The sequence below is a fragment of the Hypanus sabinus genome, chromosome 19, assembly GCF_030144855.1.
Source record: "Hypanus sabinus isolate sHypSab1 chromosome 19, sHypSab1.hap1, whole genome shotgun sequence".
In the NCBI taxonomy this organism is placed as follows: Eukaryota; Metazoa; Chordata; class Chondrichthyes; order Myliobatiformes; family Dasyatidae; genus Hypanus; species Hypanus sabinus.
Window position 1 is genome coordinate 76672144 of NC_082724.1, and position 22591 is coordinate 76694734.

At 39.9% G+C, this 22591-nt stretch overlaps 1 protein-coding gene across 7 annotated transcripts in view; it reads left to right on the forward strand.

The window, feature by feature from the left end:
• Positions 1–22591, forward strand: part of LOC132378075 (uncharacterized) — a 172767-nt gene that overhangs the window by 144838 nt on the left and 5338 nt on the right. Inside the window, exons 1-3 of one of the 7 annotated variants that reach the window (XM_059944791.1) lie at positions 3500–3724; positions 6988–7071; positions 21904–22108. In XM_059944791.1, the coding sequence (XP_059800774.1) occupies positions 3677–3724; positions 6988–7071; positions 21904–22108 (337 nt within the window). In that variant the 5' untranslated portion in view covers positions 3500–3676. The other 6 variants (XM_059944797.1, XM_059944793.1, XM_059944798.1 and 3 more) reach the window with 6 other exon arrangements.

Sequence of the window (22591 nt, forward strand, 5' to 3'; positions counted from 1 at the left end):
CATTAAACAGATGCAGCATGGATTCAGAAAGGGCAGGTCCTGTTTGACAAACTTACTGGAGTTCTTTGAGGACATAATGAGTGCAGTGGATAGAGGAGAACAGGTGGATGTCGTATACTTGGATTTCCAGAGGCGCTTGATAAGGTGCCGTACAAGATTCTTATAAATAAGATACGGATGCATGGAGTCGGAGGAAGTATATTGGCATGGATAGTGGATTGGTTAACCAATAGAAGACAGAGAGTTGGTATAAATGGATGTTTCTCTGGTTGGCAGTGCATGGTGAGTGGGGTACCATAGGGGCTGGTGCAGGGATCACAGCTGTTTACCATTTACATTGATGATTTGGAAGAGGGAACTGAGTGTAGTTTGCTGATGACACTAAACTGAGTGGAAAAGCAAATTGTACAGGGGATGTGGAGAGTCTGCAGAGGGATATGGATAGGTTAAGTGAGTGGGTCAAGGTCTGGCAGAGGGAATGCAATGTTGCTAAATGCGAGATCATCCACTTTGGAAGGAATAATAAAAGAGCAGATTATTTAAATGGTGAAAGATTGCAGCATGCTGTTGTGCAGAGGGACTTGGGAGTGCTTGTTCATGAATCGCAAAACCTGGCTTGCAGGTACAACAGGTTATCAAGAAGGCAAACGGAATGTTGGCCTTCATTGCTAGAGGGATTGAATTCAAGAGCAGGGAGGTCATGCTGCAACTATACAGGGTACTGGTGAGGCCGCACCTGGAGTACTGTGTGCAGTTCTAGTCTCCATACCTGAGGAAGGATATACTGGCTTTGGAGGCAGTGCAAAGGAGGTTCACCAGGTTGATTCCAGGGTTGAAGGGGTTAACCTATGAGGAGAGATTGAGTTGCCTGGGACTATACTCTCTGGAGTTCAGAAGACTGAAAGGGGATCTTACAGAAACATACAAAATTTTGAAAGGGATAGATAAGATAGAAGTAGGAAAGTTGTTTCCATTGGTAGGTGAGACTAGAACTAGGGGACATTGCCTCAAGATTCAGGGGAGAAGATTTAGGACAGAGATGAGGAGAAACTGTTTTTCCCAGAGAGTGGTGAATCTGTGGAATTCTCTGCCCAGGGAAGTAGTTGAGGCTTCCTCAATAAATATATTTAAGATACAGTTAGATAGATTTTTACATAGTAGGGGAATTAAGGGTTATGGGGAAAAAGTAGGTAGATGGAGCTGAGTTTACAGACAGGTCAGCCATGATCTTATTGAATAGCAGGAAAGGCTCAATGGGCCAGCTGGCCTACTCCTGCTCCTATTTCTTATGTTCTTATTAACTCATTTGGGAAGTGAAGGAAGCCATTTTTAGTAATGGATATTGAAATTCCTGCCCAGAGTACATTTTGTGTGCATCAGTAACTTATGCAGGCAGTGTTCCAAGTGGCTGAATCATGAGCGGGGATTGGCACTGGAGGGTTTCTTGCTCATGTTTTGCTTAATGTCATGAGTACTTCATGAAGTCAGGAGTCAAGATTAAAGTTATGACATAATGATAGGGGATTCCAGGATATTAACTAAATGAAATGGTATGCCATACAACACCTGGTCTGCTGTTCGACTGGTTTGTGGGACAAAGCTCCTAATCCTGATTATTATAAGGATGACTAGAGGGGGTGGATGTGGAGAGGAATGTTTCCTATGGTGGTGGTACCCAGAACTAGATGGCACAGCCTCAAAATTGTCGTTTTAGAATAGAGGAAAGGAGGAATTTTATTTAGCCAGAGAGTAGTGAATCCGTGGATTGCTCTGTCATAGACAGCAGTGGAAACCAAGTCAGTGGGTGTATTTAAGACAGAAGTTGACAGTTTCCTGATCGGTCAGTGTATCAAAGGTTATGGCAAGAAGGCAGGTGTATGGGGCTGAGTGGGATCCAGGATCAGTCATGATGGAATGGCACAGCAGACTCGATGGGCTGAATGGCCTAATTCTGCTCCTTTGCTTTATGGTCTTATTGACCTTGGGCTCAATTGGTTTGGATATATCTCTGCCTCTGCTGCATCAGGTGTCAGGTTTGATGTTGGCTGATCTTTTCAGTTCTGTTCTTATCCTTATTTATTGTATTAGTTTGATGATAACGACTAGATTTCTCAGCCAGTATTTAGGAGGCAGACATATTGCTATGGGTTTACAATTACATGTAGGTTAGGCTGAGAAAGCTGTTAATGAAATTCAGCTAAAATTTCCTGACAATCTGGAAGTTTCATGGTCATTGTAAGTTTTTATTCCAGATGTATTTAATTGTTCCAGCTGTTAAGGATCAAAATGATCTTTTAATCAGTCCAGTTACAACTTCTACCACTTTGCTGCACACTTTTGTTATTCTTCAGCTTTGTAGAAAACTACTCACCATTAGCTGATGAGTCCTTTGTCAACCCTCAAAGACCTTCCTCCAACATCTTGTGTGTGTTCCTCCTGACACTATCTGCACAAAACCACCTGATACATCCAACTCAAAGCAAGTATTGCAGATCTGGAAACCTGAAGTAAAACCATAAGCTGCTGAGGACACTCCATGGGTCAGGCAGATTCCTTGGCGAGAGGATATTCCAATCTCAAGTTACCGATCATTCATCAGAATTTCCTCTCTAACCATCAACATTACCAGCATTTTTGGCTCAAGTTCAACATACACCTCATATCAGAATCAGAGCTAGATTTATTGTCACTGACATGGATCGTGAAACTTGTTGTTTTGTGTCAGCAGTACAGCACAGGCATAACAAATTACTATAAGCTGTAATAAAAATAAATTCATAAATAGCAAGGTGTTCATGGATTCATGCGCTATTCAGTAATGTGATGGCAGAGAGAATTAACCTATTCCTAAAACATTGCATGTGGGTCTTCTAGTTCCTGTACCCACTTGCTGATGGTAGTAATGAAAAGATGGTGAACATCCTGAGTGATGAATGCCACTTTTTAGTGGCACTGCCTTTTGAAGTTGTCCCCAGCTGTGTAGAGGCGAGTGCCCATGATGGAGCTAGCTGAGTCTACAACCCTCTGTAGCTTTCCTCAATCCAGTGTATTGGAGCCTTCCTATCAGGCGACAATGCAACCAAAATCAGAATGGTCACTGCGTACATCTGTAGAAATTTGCTCCGGTCTGTAGTGACAAACCAAAACTGCTCAAGCTCCTGATGAAGTATAGCTGCTGTCATAGCTTCATCATGATTGCATCAATGTGTTGGATCCTGGATAGATCCTCTGAAATGTTATCTCCCGGGAACTTACCACTGCTCACCCTTTCCACTGATGACTTCTCAATGAGGAGTGGTATGTATTCTCCAATTTCCCCTTCCTGATGTCCCGATTCTTTGTACCAATAAAGCATCTGCTCTAATCTCTGGAGACGACGTTGTAAGTGAGTTAGATTTTTACTTCCATTCTTCCTGGCTCACTTTTTCTCGTTCTCTTACTCTACGTTCCTTTTGCTACTCCTGGATAAACATACCCATGGCAACAGGGTTACTATGCTGCAAATAGCACTGGGGACTGTGGTTAATTTTCTTGTTTCCAGGTGGAGTAGTCTGCTTGCTCGGGTGAATGTCAACCTGCTAGCACGGATCAGAGACCTCCTTACAATGTTTGACCGAGTAGCTAATGAATACTGAGTCGCCAAGGATTCTTTAAAACATGTTTCTTTTCATCCACAATGTGTTTACGCAGTAAGTTACGGAACATGAAACATTTACACACGAAGGTACCCAGGCTGAAACATCTCTGCTTCAGGTTTTAAGCCAAATGCATTTGAGTAAATATAGCAATGCAATTCAATGTTTTATAAGCTTGCGTATTGATAAGCACTATATTTGATTGTTTAGAAGAAGTCGTGTTATTTTTTATTGTTTCACCTCTTACGGGAGCGGAGTTCAAAAGTCAAGTGGTTAATGGAAGTGAAGCTTATTTGCATAAAGTAACCTGTTGTGGGAATACTCTAATGGCCTGTTAAATGCACAGCAAAGGGAAATGATGTAATTTTGGTTGAAAGTGGAAGGTGTTTGTCTTCAAAGATTCTTTCTCCTTTGTTTCCTGATTTTTGAGCACAAAACTCTGAGTTTACGGATCATGTAGCAATGACAAAACAATGTTTTGCTGAGGATTGAATTGCAGAACGACCTACATACAACACTGAGCAGACAGGTACGCGCTCGTTCAGGAGGATATAAAACAATGCATACCACTTCCATTGTAAACAGCAAGTTTCTTAAGGGAATTGGTGCCAGCATGCAGTTGTGACAAAGTGAAATATTGAGCAAACTCACCAGTAATGGTAAATAGCTAACGAGATTAATTTTACCTCTCTTTTGACTATCTTGTTTACAATGATCAGATATTCTGCTTTGTTTTGATCATTTAGAGCTGTGACTTAATGTAATAAACCTTGGCCAAGGCCCATTATACAGAATACTATCAAAAGTCGGAACAATAGAAGTGAGGAAGCAGAGCCAACAGTTGCAGAAAGCTTATGAGTTTCGGATTCAAGAGAACAGAGGAAGCTATTGAAGAAGGAAAAGACAGAAAGAGATGAGAGGTTGTACAGGTTTGAGATTGGGTGGATTGATGATATCTTAACGGAGAGCACCAGCTGTTAATTCAGAGAGTATTAATTACCCCGTCAGATACGGGATGATCAGTAAGTTAGTGTATTTGAGACCAAGATGGGTATTTGGACATCCAGCAAGATGAAAAGCAACCAAAGTAAATCAAAAGTAGAAAATGTAGTGGCTTCTCAGCAAATCACGCAGTATCTGTGGAGTGAGAAGTGGATTTAACATTTTGAGTTGAAACCTGAATTTCTCTAAGGTGTGTACTTAGTTGGCTGTCAGTGCTTTAAGATATTATGAGTACTTACACAGTGGCCATTTTATTAGGTACACATGTGCACCTGCTTGTTAATGCAAATATCTAATCAGCCAATCATGTGGCAGCATGAAAGCATGCAGACATGGTTAAGAGGTTCAGTTGTTGTTCAGACCTAACATCAGAATGGGCAAGAAATGTGATCTAAGTGACTTTGACCATAGAATGATTGTTGGTGTTAGACGGAATGGTTTGAGTATCTCAGAAACTGTTGATCTCCTGAGACTCTCACACATAACAGTCTCTAGAATTTACAGAGAATGGTGCAAAAGATGATGACAGAATTGAACTTTGAACTCCAATGCTAGGAGCTGTTATAGTGTCACACTAACCCCAATGCTACTGTGATGTCCAATTATTGGAAAAAAGTGGGAACGTACTCCCAGTAGAACGTGGAAGGAGTGAGACAGGCTGGTGAGGAGACATCTTCAGTGTGCAGGAGCACCAGCAAGCACATCTGGAGTTACAATGAACTTCTAGTAGGAAATTGCCACTGAATCCCTAAGGACATGAAGAAATCTGAAAATTATGTTCCTTCTCAGCCTCCCTAATGCAACAGTGAGCAGCTAAGCATAAGATTTGGTAAAATTCTGCAGCAGCAGTCTAGTCATATTAATATCTGACAGCTGAGAGTGACCAAATCTTCATCATTGTGGACAAAGCAGTTAAGGTGCACACAAGGAAGAGGTCAAAGTTCCCAGTCAGGGTGAAGGGTACAAAATCAGGTGTTGCTCTTGCAAGTGCAAATTATTTTGGAGAAACAGAGGGAAAGAAATCTTGCTGTCTATGAGCAAATACAAAGTCATTTTTGAGTTTAAAAATCTCACTGCTAACCTGATTTCAACTGCACGTTACCTTTTTGAGAGTTGTGTGAGTTAATATAAACCCACTTGACCTGCATCTATTGGAGAATAGCAATGAGTCTCAATTTCAAGAAGATGATGCATGAATTTGAAAATACTTGAAGAAATTAGCTCTTGAAATTCAGGAGGAAGAGGATGAGAAAGTTGTAAAGTCGCTGTGTCCCTTCATTCTAGGTTAATCAACAAATTTGTAGTACCCACGATAAATATGTCAAATGTATCAAAATTCACAGTATTAGACTATAGTCCATTTTATATGTTCATAGATGTCCAGTATGGTTTGAAATGTAAAGGAGTTGTTTGGAGATCTTTCTTAACAAAGAGACTTGTTGAAGTTCAGAACACTAAGCTCTGGAAAATGTCTGGCTATACAAGCTCCTGAAATCTTTGTCTTCATCTAATTGGCCTGGCAAGGTAGCGTAGCAGTTAGCGTAACACTATTACAGCACTTGCAACCCTGGTTCATTGCTGTTTGTAAGGAGTTTATATATTGTCCTGTGGGGGGGGGGGGGGGGGGGTTCTTCCAGGTCCTCTCACGTTCCAACGATGTAGAGGTTGGTGGATTAATTGGTCACATTGGTGTATTTGGGTAGCTTGTTGGGCTGGAAGAGTCCAATTCTAACCACTCATGCCTCTCAGATTTTCATTGATTACACAGCTATGCATTCAACTACAAATATCATAAGTTCTGGAATGTCTTCTTTAAATACTCTAGTTTTCAATTCCACTTCATTTATGATGCACCTTAAAATCTGCTTCTTGGGCCAAGTTTGTTGCTATCTAATCTATGTCTCATACTTTATTTGAGAACTCTCCTGTGAAGTGTCTTGGGGATATTTTAATACATTAACACACTGTCCCTGAAGAAAAAAAATGGCTAAAGATTCAAAGCTTTGAAAAATACAGAGCTGATGGATGATAGTGCAGCAGTGCATTTATTTTGAAGTGCTCCAGCAAAGATGTGATGGGCCAAACAGCCTTTGGTATAAGCTACTTTGGTTTTATAGAGTAGGAATGCTCTCCTGAAGATGAGATTTTCAAAATCCAATTGTGGAAGCTTTACCTCAAACCGAGAGCTTTTGATCCTGGATCCTAAAGATGGGAAATAGTTTCACTAATTGGCATTAAGAACCCTAAATTCCCTAAATCAGTAGGTTTGTAAGTCTGTGCTTTTTGTTTTACTCTAAGGTTTGGAAGAAATATTCTGCTGAAAACTTATCAATGTGATTTGCATCTATAGAGTTACAGTAAGAACATGTGGTCCATGGATGCCCAGCAAAGTGGACGAGTTGATGCTGAGGAAGAGGCAATAACATTCAGCAAGGTAAGTCAAATATGTGGGCATTTTTATTATAAATCATATGTGTTTTGTAAATTTTTATTCGTATATTATAAATGAGTACTATAAATCATATGTGGTGTTTTCTTCTCTAGCACTTTACCTTCCCCATCCACCTGGTTCACCTATCATCTTCTAGTTTTTACTCCTTCCCCTTCCCTATCTTCTTATTCTGGTATCTTCCCCCTTCTTTTCAGTTCTTGATGAAGGGCCTTGGCCTGAAACATCAATTCTTCATTTCCCTCCACAGATGCTGCCTGAATTGCTGAGTTCCTCCAGCATTTATGTGTGGGTATTACTCAAGGATTCCTCAAGATTATCATAGCGGGGGGGGGGTGAAGGTGGGGTTCGGTAGGGATAAGCTCCCATTATTTATTAAATATTCCTAATAGTATGCATCTCAACTAGCCTCTGCCAACCAAGTCCAACTCTTGGCCTTCAAGTGTGGCCTAGCTACTAAGCTCAGTGGAACTGTTCCTACTGCCAGGAGAAGAAGCAAAGCCAGGTTACTGATGCCTTAAAAGCAGCAATTTTGGGCAGATCCAGCTCATCAGCCGTAGTTGACAGCTCGTCTAGGAGAAGAAAAACTCTTAACTGAAACCTCCAATGCCTTTCAGATATACCAACTCATGGGGAAGGCTTTAGGATTAAACCCCGAAGAAAAATCCAAAGCTGGAGTCCCAAGGCCTTAAAACCTTAAAACCTGCTTCTTGGGCCAAGCTTGTTGCTATCTAATCTATGTGGTCATGCCTCATACATTGTTGAGTTCAACACTGGCTGTTAACTCCTGCAACACCACTGGTGCCAAACTGTATCGGTCTCTGCCGTTCCTTTGGATTCACCAGCTGTGTGGAGAGAGGGAGCCTGCTGCATGGACAACAGTTTGCTCTCCATGTCGTGCTGTCCTGCTTGTGTACTGGCTTGTATATTAGAGTAAGCAGCTAGGATGCGACATCCAAGTTGATCCCAATCAACAGAGGGCCTACCTCTCTCTCATTGCTCAAGATTCTCAGCATCTGCAGAATTTCTTGCATTCACACACACACTGTTTATTTCCCTGATAAACACTGAAACAAGCCATTTATATTGAATATGCAGGGTTGTTGGTGGTTAGACATCTCACCCCAAACTCCTCAGTTCAGAGAATTAACTCTACCTGTTTCATCTATGGCTGTCCTCCCACCTAAAGTCAAAAGTAATGTTCGCATGTTGATAACTGCTTCATGCTTAATTCCATTTAAAAATTCTCAGCAGTTGAAGCAATATATTCTGTATACAGTTACACCTAGGCAACATTCAGATATGTACTAATAAACCATAAATTATAGAAACAGAATTAGGCCATTTTACCCATCAAGTCTATTCCACCATTCCATTATGGCTGATTTATTATCCGTCTCAGCCCCATTTTCTTGCCCTTTTTCCATAATCTTTGATGCCCTGACTAATCATGAAACTATCAACTTCCTCTTTAAATATACCCAGTGACTTGGCATTCACAGTCATCTGTGGCAATGAGTTCCACAGATTCATCACTTTCTGGTGAAAGAAATTCTTCCTCATCTCTGTTGTAAAGGGATGGCCTTGTATTCTGAGGCTGTGGGGTTCCCCCACTATAGGAAACATCTTCTCCATATCCACTCTGTCTAGGTCTTTCAATATTCAGTAGGTTTCAATGAAATGCTCCTCATACATTAACTCTTTTATTCCCAGAATATTTCTAGTGAAACTCCTTTGGACCCTCTCCAATTCCAGCATATCCTTTCTTAGATAAGGGGCCCAAAACTGCTCACGAAACTCCAAGTGTGGTCAGACCAATCCCTTATAAAGCCCCAGCATTACATCCTTGCTTTTATATTCGAGTCCTCTTGAAATGAATGCTAACATTGCATTTGCCTTCTTTAGCAGCAAAATAACCTGGAATCTTTAGGGAATCCTGCATGAGGACTCCTAAGTCCTCTTGTACCTCTGATTTCTGAGTTTGCTCTCCATTTAGGAAATAGTCTATGTCCGTATTCCTTCTTCCAAGTTGTATGACCATACACTTCCCAACACTATATTCCATCTGCCACTTCTTTGCCCATTTTCTTAATCTGTCTAAGTCCTTCTGCAGACTCCCTGCTTCCTCAGCACTACCCGGCCCTCCTCCTATCTTTGTAACATCCACAAATTTGGGCATAAAGCCATCATCCAAATCATTGACACATAGCGTGAAAAGAAGCGCTTCCAACACAGACCCCTGAGGAACCGCACTAGTCACTGGCAGCTAGCCAAGCTGTTACTCTGAGTAAGGCTAGCAATCAGAGAAATTATCAGAGGTTATAAATAGAAACATCCAGCAGGGCAACCAGTGTATGTGAACAGGAAAACTAAATTAATGTTTCAGATTAAAGGCCTTCTGAAATCCATTTGTATTAATGGGTCCACCTTTACTGAATGTGCCATTGAGGTGAGTGTGATCATTGTGTATTTTCCCTCAATGGCTCATTAAAGATCTTTTTCTGGATTGTTTAGATTGATTCCATTTCTGTAGAGAAGAAGTTATTTTAGCAAACATTGATTATGAGCACACATCAGAGCCACAATGTTCAAAAAATTCGGAGCTCAAAGAACCTTTATTCTCAAGTTATGTATATAGTATCTTGAGATTCATTTCCTTACAGGTAGCCACAAAGCAAAGAAACCCAACAGAGCTGATTTAAAAAAAGGACCATCAAACAGCCAATTTGCAGGGGAAAATAATCAAAGTCAGTCACAGCCAATCCAGTAGCCAGATAATTGCAGGCCACAGTCTCAATTCAACACAAAAACAAGCAAACATCACACAGCACCAAGCTGAACACCAGCCCATCCCTTATCTTCACCCTTGACACCCTGACTTTTTCGATCTGGCCTGGTGCTTAAATCAGCCAAACAGCAGGTCATTCCTCACTCACGGACCTGGGACTGGGATCTGCCACCTCAATTCAGCCCATACCCAACCTTTCCAATTTGGCACGCCACTTAAATTGGTCAAACTTGAGCTAGTTCCTTGCTCTTAGGCCTGGATTCTGCCTCCCCTCGGTTCAACCACTTCAAATTGCTTCCAAGTCCACTCCAGAAGATAAACATTTTCTAGTTCCCTGCTCTCAGGCCCAGGCCCCACTGCCTCAATTTGGCCTGCACACGCCACATCACATCTGACATGCACCTTTTAGACTTCAGTACAAACCACAAAGATGTCAGGTCATTTTGATGCTTCAAGAGGTTGACTCCGAAAGGGAAGATACACTCTACTCAAGACGTACAAAAAAGCTGAATGAACTGAGCAGGTCGGGCAGCATCCATTGAAAGAAAGCTTCTTTCAACGGATGATGCCCAACCTGCTGAGTTCATCCAGCTTTTTTGTACGTCTTGATTTGACCACAGCATCTGCAGTGTACTTTGTGAGATACATTCTACTGTTTGCAGTGATCATTTTTAGAAACATAGAAACATTTTTGAGAAAATGTGTGATTAATAAGGTAGTTAATAGTTGTTTTTGCCGCCTGCAAGTCTTTGTTGTACTTCACCAGGATCATCTTAAACTGGAGGCCAATGTATAAATAATACCAGATTCCAGTCTAAGAATTTTCATTCTGTCAATGTCTTAACAGATAGAGCTGTGGAGCAGACTGGGGAGGAGGAAATGACTTGGAAGATAGCACATAATTGAACACAAGTCAAATGAGAAGCTTGAATGAAAGTTAACAACTGGATTGAAACATTTGAGCTTTCTAAGCTGGATAAACAACCTGTTTGCTGGTCCCAAGTGTTTAACTGGTATTTGGTTATTGCATCAGCATACTTCCCAGCTCTTAACTGGTTTCAGGTGGCAGGACAGGAAAATCCATAAGATTGCTTTCTACTCCTTCCAAATTATAGAGGTAAATCCAGGAGACTACATTGACTCTGTTTTCCTAATGTTGGTGCCTAGTTCTGGAATGATATTGTTCTCCACTTAAAAGTACTTATTCCAACACAATTGATTAGTGTCCTCTGCACCAGAAGTCAGGCTTGCTTGTTTAAAAAAGATCAAATAGCCAAACTATTTATTTTCCTTATTTAATGAGTACAAAATGGTGGCATGGTCATGTAGTGGTTAGCGTAATGCTTTACAGTGTAACCTGTAAGATTGGGGTTTAATTCCCCCTGCTGTCTGTAAGGGGTTTGTAGCCTCTCCCCGTGAATGCATGGGTGTTCTCCAGGTGCTCCGTTTCCTCCCACATTCCAAAGGCATATGAGTTAGGGTTAGTAAGTTGTGGGCATGCAATGTTGGCACCAGAAGTATAGTGATGCTCCTGGGCTGCCTCCAGCACGTTCTTGATGCAAATGACACATTTCACTGAATGAGTGGCAAATAGAGTTAATTTAGAATTTCAGAATGTCTTCCCAAACCAGAGTCCTAAATAGCTGGAGCATAACCACTCTTATATTCATTCCCAGCAAGTACATGTTCAGCACAGCTTTGTGGGCTGAAGGGCCTGTATAGAGCTGTAGGTTTTCTATGTTTCTGTGCTTAAGAATAATAACATTCTGTTAGCCTTTCTAATTACCTCCTGTTCACTATTTGAACCAATAACATAGACAAAAATAGACTTAGTAATGTGCATATCATCTTGTACATTCATGGATTTGTAGACCATAATCTATTCCCTAAGTCTCTATTTCTTTGAGTACATAAACTCAGCTGCTTGACTTTCTGTGACGCTATGGCGTTTTAAGCTGGAAATTGTCTTTCTTATGTTCCCTGTATCTATTTCAATGTCTTCTCTTCAGAATCAGAATCAGGTTTAATATCACTGGCGTATACTGTGAAATTTGTTGCTTTGTGGCAAGCATTACATTGCAATACATAATAATAACAACTGTAAATTACACCAAGAATTGTATATATGAAAGAAGCAGTGCAAAAAGAGAGAGAAAAATACTGAAGCAGAGTTCATGGGTTCCCCATCCATTCAGAAATCTAATGGTCTGATAGTGCAGGGGAGAAAGCTGTTCCGAAAATGTTGTGTGTGTGTCTTCAGGTTCCTGTACCATTATCCAGCATGTGGGAGAACCAGACAAGGTAATTGTACAAGATTAAGAAAGTGCATTTCATTATAGCATAAAGGGTCATTATTTGTCTTAATTCAACACTGTGGACAACAGGCTGACATTTATTACTCTTACTCAACTGCACTCACGATGATAGTTGTGAAAAACTGTATTAAACGGCTACAGTCCTTCTGATGAAGGGACTCTGACAGTGTGTTGATAACAGCTTGCGACTACCAATTAGCTTGTTCATATATTTGTAAGGATAATTGAATTAACCTTTTGAGTTTACAAAAAACCCAGATTGGAAAAGGACTGTGTTTCCTTCTCAGAAAGACATAAGTGAATCATTCAGTTTTAGTGACAATATGGCAATTTCCTGGTCACTATTACTAACATGAAACTATATTTTAAAAGATAGAATGTGGGCGATCTTGAGGAAAGTGAACTCCGGGCGACTCCCTGTTAATCATGAATCTTTACCAAGCTCTGCACTTGTTAAACCAGGATTGTTTTCTCTCTTACCACAACTTTATTGTTGTTCCTAGCATTGGTCCTACCCACACATGTAGATTTGTGCTAAGTCAAAGACCATTTGAAGAATGCAGGACTAAGTTATCATGCTAACACATTGTAGTCATTTAGTCTCTTCAGTGGTCCTATAACTTGTAAAATCTCCACATTATTTACACATTTGAGTACATTAACTGCCAATGAAGCATTGCCTCAAGAAAGCAGCATCCATCATCAAGGATTCCCATCATCCATCATCAAGGATTCCCATCATCTATCATTAAGGATCCCCATCATCCATCATCAATCACTAAGGATCCCCATCATCCATCATCAAGGATTCCCATTATCCATCATCAAGGATCCCCATCTTCAGGCCTTGCTTTCTTCTCATTACTCAGAGGAACAGAATCCTTCGGTCCCACACCATCAGGTTCACAAACATTTTTACCCTACAATCATCAGACTCCTGAACCAGTGTGGACAACTTCACTTACCACAACACTGAACTGATTCCACAAACTACAGACTCACTTTCAAGGACTCTTTACAACTCATGTTCCCAATCTTCTTTTGTACATACATTGTTTGTCAGTATTTACTTATCAGTATAGTTTTCTATAAATTATTTTTTTTTTATTTTCCGTTAAATGTCTGCCAGAAAGCAGTCACCTCTTAATACCCCACAGCTGAGTTATATTAACCTATTATGAGTTGTAAAAATTTCTCTTTATTTGGATTTTTTATGAAATTATTTTAAGTGGCATTTATTGTTGTAAAGCACATACTTTGGATTATTGATAGCTTGTTCATACTGACTTTTCTAAGTTTTTTGTGATAGCAGATGTCCATAAGTGTCCATAATGGAGACCTGGATCAGTTGAAAACAATCTAGAGGGTTTAACTTTGTGTATAAATAACATAGCTCTTGTCTGTGGCTGTCAGTAACTGAAATGAAACTCAGTGACCTGATACTTTATTTATTGATTTATTGAGATGCAGCAAAGAATCATCCTTCCAGCCACATACCCCAGCAACACCCATTTTAATTTTAGCTTAATCACAGGACAATTTGCAATGACCAATTAACCTACTAACAAGTACATCTTTGGATTGTGGAAGGAAACCAGAGCATCTGGAGAAACCCATCCATTCCACGGGGAGGATGTACAGACTCCTTACAGATGATGTTGGAACTGAGTTCAAAGGACCATAATGAGGGGTAGTATCGTTATTCCACCTAACCCATGCGAAAGTACAATGTAGCCTGTGTTTGCCTCTCACACTGTTTCCATTTATGACTCTGCTGTTCTAATAAAACTCAACCCTTTGACATTACACCCATCTCACAGCAGATATCAAGTGGTAACTGTGCCTGAGATGATCACCCTGACTGTTCGATAGCTTGTTGGTGTATATATACACACACAGACACAGAGTTCTCTTCTCCCTTCAAGACCATAAGACATAGGTGCAGAACTAGGCCATTCAGCTCATCATGTTGATATCAGCTTTCAAGGGAGCAATTTCATTTCTCCTTATCTCTTCTACCTTACATCCTTATAACTCTGAGCTTATTCTTTTTGCCCCATCAACTTCCCCTTGATTCATTTTGCCTTTAGCCTGCACTCAGAATCAGAATCAGGTTTAATATCACTGGCATACATTGTGAAATTAGTCGGGACATCTGCGACTGTGTGCCCAATTTTTTGGGCACAGAGCTCGAGAAAAGCAACTTGGTGGGCTTTTAACATGGTAAACCAGCGAGTTGTTTGTTATGTCTCCCCACTCGCTGGGAAAACGGAGACACCTCTCTCTCCCTTACTAGGGAGTGAGAACCTGTGGTGTGTCGAGTGCCGGGTGAAAGGTGAACTTTGGGGTAACTGCAAGTCTGTGTCTTTACTGCTGCTTTGCTCATGCCTGAGTGCTCGGTGTGGGTGCTGATTTATTTTTGGGGGGGATTGTTGCTCATTGCTGCTTACGCGTGGGGGGGAGCTGGAGGGGGACTTTGAGTTTCTAACATTTAGCTGTCATTCATTCTTTGGGGCACTCCTCTGGTTTTGTGGATGGTTGCAGAGAAAAAGCATTTCAGGATGTATGAGGGGTGATTGATAAGTTTGTGGCCTAAGGTAGAAGGAGTCAATTTTAGAAAACCTAGCACATTTATTTTTCAACATAGTCCCCTCCTACATTTACACATCTAGTCCAGCAGTCGTGGAGATTACAGATCTTGGATCTCCAGAAAGTGTCCACAGCAGGGGTGATTGATAAGTTTGTGGCTTGAGGTAGAAGGAGATGAGTTATACAGCTCTCGTTACAAGCACATGCAGTTCAACTCTTTGAGTGATTTTGCAGAAAGTTTGAAGTTAATAACTCATCAGTTAATAACATCAGGGTGACTGATAAGTTCATGGCCTAAGGTAGGTAATGAGTAATTAACTTCAAACTTTCTGTATAATCACTCAAAGAGTTGACCTGCATGAGCATGTAATGAGAGCTGTATAACTCATCTCCTTCTACCTCCGGCCACAAACTTATCAATCACCCCTGCTGTGGATACTTTCTGGAGGTCCAAGATCTGTATGCTCCACGACCGCTGGACTAAGTGTGTAAGTGTAGGAGGGGACTATGTTGAAAACTAAATGTGCTAGGTTTTCTAAGATTGACTCCTTCTACCTTAGGCCACAAACTTATCAATAACCCCTCATATACTATACTGTATACATTCCTCTGACATTAAATTGTACCTTTGAACCTTTGAAATATGTTGTTTTGCAATACATAATAAAAAGTACAATAAATTACAATAAGATGTGTGTATATATAAAATTAAATAACTAGTGCAAAAGGAATCAGAATCAGAATCGGGTTGATTATCACCGGCATGTGTCAAGAAATTTGTTAACTTAGCAGCAGCAGTTCAATGCAATACATAATAATATAGAAAGAAAAAACAAATAAATAAGTAAATCAGTTACAGTAAGTATATGTATGTATACTAAATAGATTTTTTAAAAGTGTGAAGACAGAAGTTATAATTCTTTTTTTAAAATGAGGTAGTGTTTAGGGATTCAATGTCCATTTAGGAATCATATGGCAGAGGGGAAGAAGCTGTTCCTGAATCGCTGATTGTGTGCCTTCAGGCTTCTGTATCTCCTACCTGATAGTAGAAATAAGAAAAGTGTATGCCCTGGGTGATGGTGATCCTTAATAATGGACATTGCCTTTCTGAACTACCACTCCTTGAAGATATCTTGGATACTACGGAGGCTATACCCAAGATGGAGCTGACTAATTTTACAACTTTCTTTTAGTCCTGTGCAGTAACACCCCCTCCCACCACCCTATGACAGGCAGTAATGCAGCCTGTCAGAATGCTTTTCATGGGACATTGATAGAAGTTATCAAGTGTTTTAGGTGACAAACCAAATCTCTTCAAACTCTTGAAATACAGCTGCTGTCTTTCTTTCTTTATAGCTACATCGATATGTTGGGACAAGGTTAGAGATCTTCATACCCAGAAACTTGAAACTGCTCACTCTCTCCAGTTATAATCCCACTATGAGGATTAGCTCATGTTCCCTTGTCTTACCCTTCCTGAAGTCCACAATCAGCCCTTTCGTCTTACTGACGTTGAGTGCAAGGTTGTTGCAGCGACACCACTCAACTAGCTGGTGTCTCTTTCTCCTGTACTCCCTCTGATCTCCATCTGAGATTCTACTAACTATGGTTGTATCATCATTTATAGATGGCATTTGATCTATACCGAGCCACACAATCATGAGTATAGAGGGAGTAGAGCAGGGGGCGAAGCACACATCCTTGAGGTGCGCCAGTATTGATTGTCAGTGAGGAGGGGATACTATCACCAATCCACACAGCTAGTGGTCTTGTGGTTAGAAATTGGGGATCCAATTGCAGAGGGAGATACAGAGGCCCAGGTTCTGTAGCTCATCAATCAGGACTGTGGCAATGATGACATTAAACGCTGAGCGCTTAACAAAATATATAAAGATAGAAAAAAAATAGAAAACAGTAGTTAGGTAGTTACTGTACATGGATTATTTATCCATTCAGAAATCTGACAACAAAAGGGAAGAAGCTGTTCCTGAAATAATGAGTGTGTGGCTTCAGGCTCCCATACCACCTGCCTGATGGTAACAATGAGAAGAGGGCATGTCACAACAAGCTTGTTTACTGGGGATGTGGAAGGAAACCCATGTGATCATAGCAAGACTCTGAAAATTCCACTCACACAGCACCTGAGGGCACGATTCCATCCAATTCCCTCAAACTGTGAGTTATTAAAATTATTTTGAAATCTCTGAGACCAACAATTCAAGTAGACTTAAATGCTGTTTTAGTTCTTTATTTTTAATTAAATGTAGTTAATGAATACAACACAACCTCTAAGAAATTAATTAAAGTCATAGAGATAAATAATGTAAGAAACAGATACCCACACATAACTTCTTAAAGTGCCAGCCAATTTAATTCAGTTGAATGGGGTTACACCAACCACCATAACACTTAACACTTTACAGTGTCAGTGACCCAGGTTCAGTTTCCACTACTATCTGTAAGAAGTTTAAACGCTGACCATGTGATCATGTGGATTTCTGTCAAGTGCTCTGGTTTCCTCCCACGTTCCAAAGATGAAAGGTTTAGGGTTAATAAGTTATGGGCATGCTATGCTGGCGCCAGAAACATACAGTTCTTACAGACTGCCTCCAGCATTCCTTGGAATATGTTCTTCATTGATATAATGATGCATTTCTTGAAGCTTCAGCGTTCATGCGACAAATAAAGCAAACCTTTAAAACCATATGTGGCATGAAGCTGAGGAACCAGATCCAAGATGCATCAGACCCTTAGATCTGTGGTCCACCCATAAACTCAGAGCTGGGTCCAGTGGTGGATGAACAGAGAGACGTACCTCCACTTTATGACCATCTTCTTCACTGATGCGAAACTCAGAGAAGAAAACCTGGGAAAACATTGCACTCAATAGATACTCCTGGAGGAAATCTGCTCAAGAGGAAGTCGCGGTACATGAGAACAACCTCTGAGAAGTGGCGACTACAAAAGGAGAGACTGCAAACCAAAAGACCCGACCACTAGCCACATCCACCACTTACACTTGTCCATGCTGCACCAGAGTATGTGGATCCTGGATCAGCCTTTACAACCACCTGAGGACTCACCAGTAGACAACATCGTACTCGATCCGAGTGATCACACTGTCCTAACTTGCCCATGGATAGAATGGTGAAGCCATCTTTCTATAGAATGATGGCCATTTCAGCCCATTATCTCACAAAGTGTGCAATGTGAGAGAGGTTATTATACTACATGGACTGATTGCTGTTGAGGTATTCAAGTCTCAATATATTAGCCAATTTATTAGTGTGCCTTATTAAGACAATACTTCATTAGTTAATAAGTGCACAATAACATTGATGTACTCCCATGAACTAAAATATTCTCTAAAAGAAAATGTACAGATGTAAATCAATATAATTATTAATGAAGGCTGAACTTTAGAGGATGTTGTTGCCATGGTAATATTTTCAGATGGCATAATTGTTCATATTACAGATTACACCATCATCTACTCTATAAGGCAATGGTGCCACAATGCCATCAATCACTTCTACCATTATAGGATTTTCTTGAATAGCAAGAAGGATTAAAACATCAAAATATACATTTCTTTTTGTAGAATTAAAGAATACATTTGACCCGTTGAGTCAATGTTGGCTCCTAATAGGGCAATTTGTCTTGCTAATTTCCCCATAAGTCTGCAAAATATTTGATCTTGAGCCTATCTAACTCAATACTGAGGACCCCAAATTATTCTGTTTCAACACATCTCTCTGTATCTTTTGCCTAAAATATTAAATATTGGTGCCTGATGATGAACTGAACATCCTCTGTCTAATCACGGACACCCCACCACCTGGGCCATACTTCCTTCTCACTGCTGCCTTCAGGAAGCCCCAGGACTCACATCTCCAGGTTTATTACCCCTCAACCATCAAGCCCTTGAACCAGAGGGAACAACTTCACTCGTCCTCACCCAGCTGTTCCCATAACCACTTTATTTAATGTTCTCAATGCTCATTGGATACTTGTTTATTATTAATACTCTGCTTTGTATTTTTTGTTTCTTTTGTATTTACTGTGAATGCCTGCAAGAAAATGAATCTCAGGGTTGTATATGATGATGTATATTTACTTTGATAATAAATTTCAAAGTACATTTATTATCAAAGCATGTATGCTGTATACAACCCTGATATTCCTCTTCCCACAGACAGCCATGAACCAAAGAAAACCCGGAACCCTTTCAAAGAAACATATCAAACCCCCAATGTGCAAAAAAAGAACAAATTACACAAATGACAAAAAAGGTGAGAAATACAGAATATAAAACATCAATCTGCAAAGTCAAAGTATTCCTGCCCCTTGTTAAAATCCAGCCTTTTGTTTTCCTCATGCCAATGAGAAACATTGCAGGATATTTTTGCATTAGAGATAGATAGAGATTAATAGGCAAGTTAACTTTCTGCGTTGTGATACTGAGACTCTTGCCCAGAGCCGAGGAATCCAACCACAACAAGCTTACCCTTTCCCAATTGATTAGTCTTGAAATATTTACAGAAAGGATTTTCTTCTTTAGTCATTCCAAGAAATTCTATCTTTTCAATAACTTGTCTAACACAGAAATAATAGCCAAATGATTTTTCAGATATGTCTACTGGACTTCAGGATGCTAAACTGAACTGCAGTTGTCAAACCACTCACAAACGAAGCTAAACTAAGAAGGCAAGAATATATCTGTAGCATTTATTCCCAACCTGTCAAAGCAACTTTATTTTGATCTCTGAAGATAATATATGCTGTTCCGTGCAACCGTGCAAAAACAGTAGGAGTTTTTCACAATGTCAAGCTTAGTAAGTCAATTCAGTAGTTTCTTTCAATGATGCATAATATCTAAACACTTTTAAGTAAGTATTCACAGCATATGTCAGAAAAGGGGCATAAATTCATTAAACAATTTTGATATTAGGATTATTATACTGGCTAAGAAGACCTAAAATAGAGTCTAGTGAAACAAGGATCAATGAGTCTGAAAATTCATGGGATGTGATCCTAGCAACTTAGCCACGGTCAGTGCTGAGTTTTTTTATAACAATTAAAATGTGCTTTATTTCAGAAGAATATACATTTGCATTTTTCATAGTGAGAAGTGAGAAATAAAATTCCAGGGTATGCAGTTCCAAATAATAACCACTACAATCAAATTTTTACAACATTTAGCATAGACATAGCCAGCACTCATACACTCAGTGCCCACTTTACTAGGGCCCTCCTGTACCTAATAAAGTGGCCTCTGAGCGTAGGTGTTTTGCGATAGGCTACATTGCACTTCAGTGCATCCTGCAATATAGTTTAATGCTGGAAATCCAGAGTAACACTGCTGGAGAAATTCAGCACGTCAGGCAGCATCTAATGAGAGGAAAGGCCAGAATCCTTCATGAGAACAGTTTCTTTGGCAAAGTTTTGCTCAGTCAGTGGAAGAACCCAACATTTGCAATGTATGTCTTTCTTATACAGAACACATCTCACATCACACCTTATGCTTCAAGGAACTCCCACTGGGGAAATTAATACTTTAATTTTTGAGCTTATTTGCAAAGGTCTTAAATAGGATAAGGAATAGCATCTCTGGGGATCAAAAAGATTAATGGTTTAAATACTTATCAGTATATCACTTGATGAAAGTTGAAATATAATAATGAACTATTGGAACCTATTTTATGACCATAACACAGACTCATGTAAAATATTATTCTTTTCTTTTGAAGCACTTGAAATCCAAAAGGAAAATCTGTATGTTGATTATAAGGGGTAAAAATCAAATGGTTTTAAGTTGGTTTAGAAATTAAACATTTGCAGGCATCAATGGAGAGCAGGAGAGTAGAAGTGGGAGTTAATAAGGCAGCTTTGCAATGGTTTGGTTGAGAAAGGATGTTAAAAAAGCATTTACATTGTGCCTTTGATGCGCACTAAGCATTTTATAGCCAATAAAGAGTTTATTTTAGGAAGCGCTATCCCTGTTCTAGTGTAAAAAAACACAGACAACTTGTGGCTAGCAAGCTCTCACTACATCTTTATGATAAAGACTGCTTAATTTGTTTTTGTCACGATTGTTGAGGGAGATGTATTAGACAGGACAACAGGCATAATTTTATCTCTCTTCTCCATGGCTGATCATGAGAGATAGCAGGGTAATAGACTAACAATTCAAAAATAGGCTTCTGTAATAGCCCAACACTCCCTCACATCTGGACTGGACCTGACCCTACCTAACTTTCTGAATCCAAACCATTTACCTCATATGATAACGTGGCCCAGCAGGCCACGAGTGCTAGTCAAGTTTAAAGCTGTAGGTATAGCTGCAGTAAATTCCGTTTTTCTCTATGATGGGGCAATTGGGTGAACGTTGCTTCTAGAGTAAGTTGAATCAAGAGCTGTGAGGTAATGTGGCACTTCTATAAAACTCTGGTTTGACTACACTTGATGTATTGTGTTCTATTCTTACCACCTTATGACAGGAAGGATGTGGAAACTTTAGAGAATGTACAGAGCAGATTTACCAGGATGCTGCAAGGATTTGAGAGAATGTCTTATCAAGAAAGGTTGAGGAAATGAGGGTTTTTCTTTCTGGAGACAAAGGAGGATGAGGGGTGACTTGATAGAGGCATATAAAATGATAAGGGGCATTGATAGAGTGGACAACCAGCTCCTGGTTTCCAAGGTGGAACTGGCTAAAATGAGAATGTATCATTTTAAGGTGATTGGTGGGAAGTAGACAGACACATGGATGAATCAAAAATGGAGTGCTGTGTGGGAGGAAAGGGTTGGATTGATCATGGAAAAGTTGAATAGGTCAGCGCAACACTATGGGCCAAAGGGTCTGTATTGTGCTGTACGGTTCAATGTTCGATGTATCCTTCTAAGAAGTTCTGCTGGTAGTCAGTGATTAGACCATTAGACATAGAAGCAGAATTAATCCATTCAGTTCATCAGTGGTGCCTAACACATACCAGGTATGAAATCCTATGTTGTTAATCCAATATATGTCTAGACACTGTTGTCCAGGAGTCTCTGCTTTTGAAATGGACTGCTAATTGATTAGAAACTTATTAAGTTGTGTAAAATTTTCTATTTCATTTGTAGGAGGATGAGTTTTTATGCCACCTGTCCCAGGAAGAAAAAGAATGTCTTGGATTTTTGATCGAAACTATTGATGCTTTAGAGGTGGATTTGGAAGAAGATGACAAAGAGGGAGCTACAATGGGAGAGGGCACTATTGGTGATGGGTTCTATGAATTTCTAGGAATGGTTTGCAGTACTCGACCAACAGACAAGGCAGCTGGTCCTGGTAAATTCTTGTTACATAATATTAGTGTGTTTATGGTAATTTTTTTAATAAGAAGGACCATTTTTGGGCTTTCAGTCTCCAAATGAATAAACATTCTGGTATAACTGTGCCAGTGAGATCAATTGTTATTTAAATTCTGTGTTATTGCAAGAAAGATCACTTTGCAATTGTCTCATTTTTTCTCATCAAATGGCTTGCTTTTGGTGCTCTACAATCATTAGAATCCAGAGAGGAATTGATAGCATAGTTACTGGATGCTATTTCTCAACTGAACAAGAGGAATTGAGGGACAATTTCAGAATGAGGGATTGGCCATAAAAACCGAAGACAACAGAAGACAACTGGTGTATTTCTTTGGAATTTGTTTACCTCAGAGGATTGTACATGTTCATTTATTAGATTTAGTCAAGGGCAAAGTCAATAGATTTTTGAACCCTCTGGGAATTATGAATATTTGAAAGGGAAAATAGATAAGGTAAGTAC